We start from the raw sequence: 7100 nt of genomic DNA, 5'->3' as shown, positions 1-7100 counted from the left end.
AGGAAAGAGAATTGTTGTATGTGTAATGTATTGCTGATTGCATAAATCAACAATGACCCTCAAATTACAGCAATGTGGAGGGTTTTGCTGTTTGCTTTTTATTGATGTAACGGGACTGCTAATAATGTACTATTAGGGGTCATTAGGGGAAATAGGTCTATTTGTTAAATGGGAATGCTATCGATTTAATGTTGGTGGCTTAGAGTTGCTTGGCTTCCAAAAGGGGACCAACATATAACCCTTTTCCAACATTTCATGATCCGGACAAACAGCAACTGAGCCTAAAACTCCAGCAGATATGAAAGCAGCAAGACTAGACTGACTGTTCGCTTCCCCCCCCCCCCCCCATCTTAATTGCCCCGGCCCCCCTCAAGCCTTAATCCAGCTCTGAACACAAGCATATAATTTATTTTTGCAGTTACTGACACTGTACCAGCCATAAACAGATAAGAATAAGCAAGAAACTTTTATAATGTACGTTTAGGTTTTAAAATAAAACATTCCTAACATAATTGCAGGGCATTCAGGAGCAACAAGGACCTTGCCTCAAGGACCTACATGTAATTAATTTGTATAATGTACAGTGTTCCCTCTTGAGAGCCTGTGGATTTTTCAGTACGGCAGTACAGTTTCTAGGTAGCGCTAGCAACATTAAGGGGGTCCTGTACCCCAAGCACTGTTTAAATTTTAAATGTTTATGTATGGAAGACATTGTATTAAAAGCAAACCAGTTTCATAAACTAACATTGTAGCCAAAATCAATTGCTTTCAATATAACACTTTTTTGTTTGTTTCTAGATTGAATTGCTATCTTGTCCTATGCGAAGATGAAGTCTTTTGACATTTCACTGCTTCTCGTCAACCTTTGGTACCAGTGGCTCGTTCAAGCAGAGTTTTTCACATCTATAGGTGTGTGTGTGTGTGTGTGTATATATGTATATATATATATATATATGTATATATATATATATATATATATATATATATATATATATATATATATATATATATATAAAATTATTTTTTATTTTTTTTACACATACACACTTCCAGCAGAGTCTTCTGGTCATGTGAAGTGGTCCAGTCACTTGTCCATAGTGGAGACACCCATTTTGTGGGCTGAGTTAGCCTAAATTCTTATTTATATTATCTGGTCGCTGGGAATCAGTGCATCCTCAAGGAATAATGAATATCCATGAGGCAGTCCATTATTGTGTCACTGCGTCCTAGAATGAAGGCTGCATACTGGTTTAACTCACAAATCAGATGCCTTCACTGTGTGTGACAGGTCCATTATAAATGGCTACTCACTGCATTCCTAGTCCAAGTTGGTACTGTATCTTTCAGCATTCAAGTCAATAATTGCAGGCTAAATATTTAAATAAATGATGATGATAAATAATGCAGGAGTTCATAAGCTGGCATTAAACGGTCATCCAATGACCTTGAGTCTGTTTAGTGTTTGTGCAGAAATTTATATGATTGTTATGTGAGGGCTTAATTGGTTATACACCCCAAATCTCTGCACTCAAATATGGGTGCACAAGACAAGAGTGTGCAAAGTGAGCAAATAAGTCTTAACTTCTAAACACAAAATTACAAATGGAATGAAATGCTAACCAAATAGAGTAGATTCCAGTTACTCTTAGGTGCAATATAGGCACACAATATAGTGATACGTTGCATGTAACAAAATGACATAAATGTATAAAAAGAAACTTGGGGGTATATTTACTAAACTGGGGGTTTGAAAAAGTGGCGATGTTGCCTATAGCAACCATATTCTAGCTGTCATTTTGTAGAATGTACTAAATTAATGATAACTAGAAGCCGATTGGTTGCTATAGACAACATCTCCACTTTTTCAAACCGCAGTTTAGTAACTATACCCCCTGGTGTTTATGAAAGCCCAAAGCTGCAGTTAACACAAGCTGCACTTCTAAATAAGATAAGCAGACTCCTGTACTGGCCGCCTCCTCCTCCAGTTTCGCCCACTCATGTGGTTTTTCAACGTTGCAACAGCAATATAGGAAAGAGCTAGCAGAAGGAAATAGGTTTTCCATAGACAACAAGAAAAAAGGAGGGTTTTAAAGAAGCACATCCAATTCATTCAGACTCCAAGGTGTCACCATATAATAATACTCGTCAGTATGTGTTTAAATTTAAACATTTTAATAAACATTACAATACATAGAAACACAAGTATATAAAAAATACCAATTAGGAACCAGAACGATCGTTTGCGTTCTATGTTTTTAATTTTTATTTAAATTTAAACACATACTGACGAGTATTATTATATGGTGGCACCTTGGAGTCCAAATGAATTGGATGTGCTTCTTTAAAATCCTCCTTTCTTCTTGTTGTCTTTTTTGAGCAATAAGGTTTTAGCACAACAACCTTTCAACAACCTTCAAGGAGCAGCCATCAATTCAAAGTTTATTGGACATTCTTTGGATTTGTTTATATGTTTATAATTATTTAACACTGGAGGTATTATATTGATTGGTCAGTGCACACAGTGATAGTCCCTGTTAGGGGGATATATATTAATACTGCTTTTCCATAAACATAGTGTTTAATTGTAAACAGATAATCTCACACAGCTCTACCCAGAGTAGACTGTGATAAGGCATTATGCACAGAATATATGGGACTGCTCTCCCCTGCAAGGTGTGTTAATGGTATGATTGCTCCTTTTCCTGCACAGTGTGTCACTCTAGAACGAAAGTGTAATTCAAAATTATGTCTCGAGCTCTGGTCTTTCTTAAGTACCGCATCTGTATAGACATTGTGTGACAGCAGCCCAGGCTATTCTACACTCAATACCTCACCACTATCTATTCTGAGAGTAGACTTTCTCAGTTTGTCAACTGCACTCTTATTTTCATAAAGATTTGATCTATGAAAAGTCTATTTTCTTTATATTGGCATCTTCCTTGTAACTTAAGGAAAAAGCAGGCACGTTAACCAATTTAATATATACTGTATCCATCTGTGTAAACTAGCTTGTGTGTGTCACAGCTGTTCTATGAACAAAGTGCATCATACATATATCAAGACTTTTTGTTTCAAGTAGTAATATTTTTCCTATGCAGTTGCCAGCATATTCTTTTCATTTCAGGTCAGATGACAGACCTAATATATAAGGAAAAAGATCTTGTACAGTCTTTGAAAGAATACATTAGAGAAGAAGAGGAACGCCTTTCTAAAATCAGAAGGTAGGGAAAACAGTCCTTATACTATTTGACATGGGAAATTAATTGTATATACTGCAACCACTTGTGTTTAGTAAAAAACAAACCAATACTTACTGCGCCTTGTTCACTTACAATGTGTGTAATTATGCCAGCCATGATCAATGCATTGGCAGCTACCATCTTCATGCCATCTTCCAAACTAAAATCAGGTGCATTCATGCTACAAAGGGAGCTCTGTGTCATAAACGTCCCCAATTCGAAATTTTAAATACTTTTTCTCGCATAATCTCTGAAAAATAGCGAAATTAGGTCCTCTCATTTGCATAACACTGCAAATTGTGTGTGTTTCGGTGTGGGGATGGCAAGTAATATACCTTTGAAAACAATTGAACTAGAGTCAATGATATATTTTAGAGAAATTGATATGTTTAGTGCTCACCTAAGGGGTTGTGACTAACACCATGCAAAAGAAGTAACCGAAAGTTGTCTGTCAATAGTATTAATTAAATGGTTGCTGTGACCGGATGGGCCTACTTCGCCACCCGGTCTGTTGGGGGAAGAAAGATCACCGACTTGCAAATGCTAACTGCGTAATAGTTGTAGGAGAACTTGACTGCACCACTAGACTCCTTCAACAGCACCTAGAAATGCTTACTTCTGGGTAGCTGGTATTGCTGCTACAGCACCTCTTTGCTGTGGGCTGACTGGTACCTCCTGACTGTTTACTATGGTTCAGGACTGCTGGGAAGCGGGCAGTCTTGACACAGACACGCTGGGGAACAGGTTAGAGTGTAATCTATTATCTGTTGGTCACAGAATACAGCAGGCAATAGGGGCTGGGCAGAATCTTCAAGCAGTGATGTTTATTTGCTCAAGGGGTCCTTACAAGCACCATTACGCACTAGTTAGAGGTACTAGTGAACATCCAGAAGTACAGATGGTATAATACAGTTAAAATACAAAATGCTGTTTTTGACACACATGTTGGCACCACAAAGTCTGATATATTACTTCAGATATTTAGCATCGGGATGTAATATATTCTCTAATCTTGGATTTAATAAAATTCACATCAATCTGTGATTTCCTCAATTACTTGCTGGTTGCTTTATTCATGTAGTTCGTCTGTCTTATTAACAAGATAGGATAAAGGGTAACGACCCCCTGCTGTGTATTCAGGCTAACAAAGTGTTGTTCACTAGATGAAAAAGGCTTAAATAGCATGGTATTTTCTTTCTTCAGACAGTTGCAGAAATAAAATTCCTCTAACATGGCATCAGTATATTTCCAATATAGATCTCAGTACATTTGCATTGATATACATCAGAGTACTGCGCCACTAATTGAAATAAATTTAAACAATAAGTTATTTAGAAGTGATCCAGCCACAATTGCATATAAACCAGCACCGCTAATATTAAAGTTAACCAAATGAAAATATAAACATAAATGTGTAATTGATTTTTAATCAATTAAATTAATCAATTGTTTTACATTTTTTAGATTTTTTTTTTAAAAAAAATATACAAAAATCACCATTAAAATATGCCCTGGAACCCAAATGGAATCTCCAATTGCAGTTATGTAGTATTTCCATGTGTGTGTGTGTGTGTGTGTGTGTGTGTGTGTGTGTATGCGATTCTCTGTTCCTCTATATTAATATCCAATCCATCCGTTCTACTTTTACCAGAAAAGATTTATTACCAGGATGTAGGTCTCAATTAGAGCTGTGTACCTGCTGTGCTATTGTCTTTCTCCACTCATGCATAGGTAGCCTTCTGGCTCATTAATGTCACTGTTGCATCTTTCTTTATCTTGAATAAGAATATGATGAATTGTCTGCGTTTGCTTTTTCCTAGCTTGATTGATAAGTCATACCATTGGCTGCAAATATAAAATTCATCAACTTCTGGCTTACAAATGTGATCTCTGTCTTCACCAGTGCATAGACAGAAGGTGCTACAAAGCATATTGCTAACATGCCTAAAATGTAAAAAGCACAATAATTGCAGGTTATAAAATAAACTTACACGTTTTACATCAAATAATAACTTTACAGCTATGTATTTCATAGCAAATTATGAAGCATGTATAATTATTATTATTATTATTAATAATAATAATTTTTGTTTTTTTAGTTGGGCCCTCCAAATAGAAGAACTTACCAGTAAGTCTGCTCTTGATCCAGAGGGATATCTTGCTCATCCTGTGAATGCTTACAAGCTGGTGAAGAGACTTAATACAGACTGGCTTTCACTGGAGAACTTAGTACTTCAGGATTCAACCAAAGGTAATTAAATGTGGACAAATATTCTGTGTTTATACCAATGAGTTAAAGCTGTTTTTATGTTTCAAATTGGTGAAGAGTCTATCTGTGCTAGCCATTGGTTTTTAGTTAAAGCTGCTTTCTTCTTTAAATATGTTCTTGTAAATACCCTCACTTTATTGCTTTTATTACCACCTTATGTATTAAGCACCTTCAGGACTGCTTGGTTCTCTCGTAACAGGAGAGATCAGCACTGTTAATTTAGAACTGTGATGTTGGCTCTCTCCTGCTATGAAGAGAGCAGAGTGGCTCTCAAGGTTCTAGGAAGAGGCTCTAGCTCTATTAATATTATTATTTATTTATAAGGCATCGCAGATTCCGTAGCGCAGGATACAGAAGGAAGTAACAAATAGATGAGGTAGTATATGTGGTTAGCTCAGATGAGTGTGATTAGTGCTATGAGGACTCACACAGAGTGCAGCCAAAGACGTGACTGGACGTACGAAGGATAGGAGACAGACTTGGGACAATAGGTAGAGAAGACCCTGCCAGGGAGGGCTTACATTTTAAAGGGAGTGGTGGTGAGAGACAGTAATACCAACTGTGAGAAAAATTTAGATGGCAGACGAGGAAAAGAGGGTGATGGATAGAATGGTTAGGAGGTGAGCTTGAAAAGGTGAGTTTGGAGTGAGCGTTTGAAGGACTGAAGGTTGGGGGAGAGTCCAGTGAGATGGGGTAGGGCGTTTCAAAGATTAGGGGAAGCACGGCAGAAGTCTTGGAGGTGAGCATGGGACGAGGTGAATTGAGGCGGAGGTCAGAGGTGGAGCGGAGTGGCCGGGTAAGTATATACTTTTTTTGACAAGGTCAGAGATGTAAGGTGGAGAAGTTTTGGTAAGGGCTTTGTAAGTGAGGGTAAAGAGCTTGAACTGAATTCTGAAACGGACAGGGAGCCACATCAAGAGCGGTGGAGGATGAGGGGGGAGGAGGTGGGGTAGGATACAGTAGAGAATTAATGGTAGCAAAGAGGCGTCTGGGTTTATTGGACAGGGTGGAGATGAGGGATGTGAAATAGGTTTGTTTGGCAAGAGAGAGGGCAGCATAGTAGGAGTAAAGGATGAATTTATAGTGATTGAAGTCAGCTATGGAGTGGGACTTCCTCCATTGCCGTTCAGAGAAGCGGGAGCACTTTTGGAGGAGACGAGTAAGAGGGGAGTGCCAGAGTTTTGGTTTACATTGGCGGGGACGAAGGGGGGTGGCAGGGGCAGCTGTATCAGGGGCAGCAGAGAGTATAATGTTGTAAAGAGAAACGGCAGCATTGGGACATGATAGGGAAGAAATGGGAGCAAGTAAGGGAGAGAGAGGAAGCAAAGATGATGGGGTCAATGCTGTTGATGGGACGCAGCATACAAGTGACTTTGGGTGGGGGAGGTGGGGCAAGTGGTAAAGAGAGGGTAAAGGACAGGAGATTGTGGAATTGGAGAAGTTGGAGATGTCACAGAGATAGGAGAACACTAGGTCCGGGGAGTGACCATCACGGTGGGTGGTGGAAGTTGTTCATTGGGAGAGGCCAGGGGAGGAAGTGAGAGGAATTTAGAGGCAGCATTAGTAAAAGAGTTGGTAAGGATGTTAAAATC

At 38.5% G+C, this 7100-nt stretch overlaps 1 protein-coding gene across 1 annotated transcript in view; it reads left to right on the top strand.

Moving 5' to 3' along the window:
• Positions 1 to 796: 796 nt before the first annotated feature.
• The window catches only part of LOC142126960 (prolyl 4-hydroxylase subunit alpha-2-like), a gene marked incomplete at its 3' end in the record, with an annotated part of 32311 nt that continues 26007 nt past the window's right edge, over positions 797 to 7100 (top strand). The window contains exons 1-3 of the mRNA XM_075194290.1: positions 797 to 909; positions 3125 to 3221; positions 5339 to 5490. Coding sequence (XP_075050391.1) covers positions 828 to 909; positions 3125 to 3221; positions 5339 to 5490 — 331 coding nt within the window. The remainder of the gene's footprint in view (positions 910 to 3124; positions 3222 to 5338; positions 5491 to 7100) is intronic.

The sequence above is a fragment of the Mixophyes fleayi genome, unplaced genomic scaffold, assembly GCF_038048845.1.
Source record: "Mixophyes fleayi isolate aMixFle1 unplaced genomic scaffold, aMixFle1.hap1 Scaffold_2799, whole genome shotgun sequence".
In the NCBI taxonomy this organism is placed as follows: domain Eukaryota; kingdom Metazoa; phylum Chordata; class Amphibia; order Anura; family Limnodynastidae; genus Mixophyes; species Mixophyes fleayi.
This window is presented reverse-complemented; position numbering and strand designations above follow the sequence as displayed.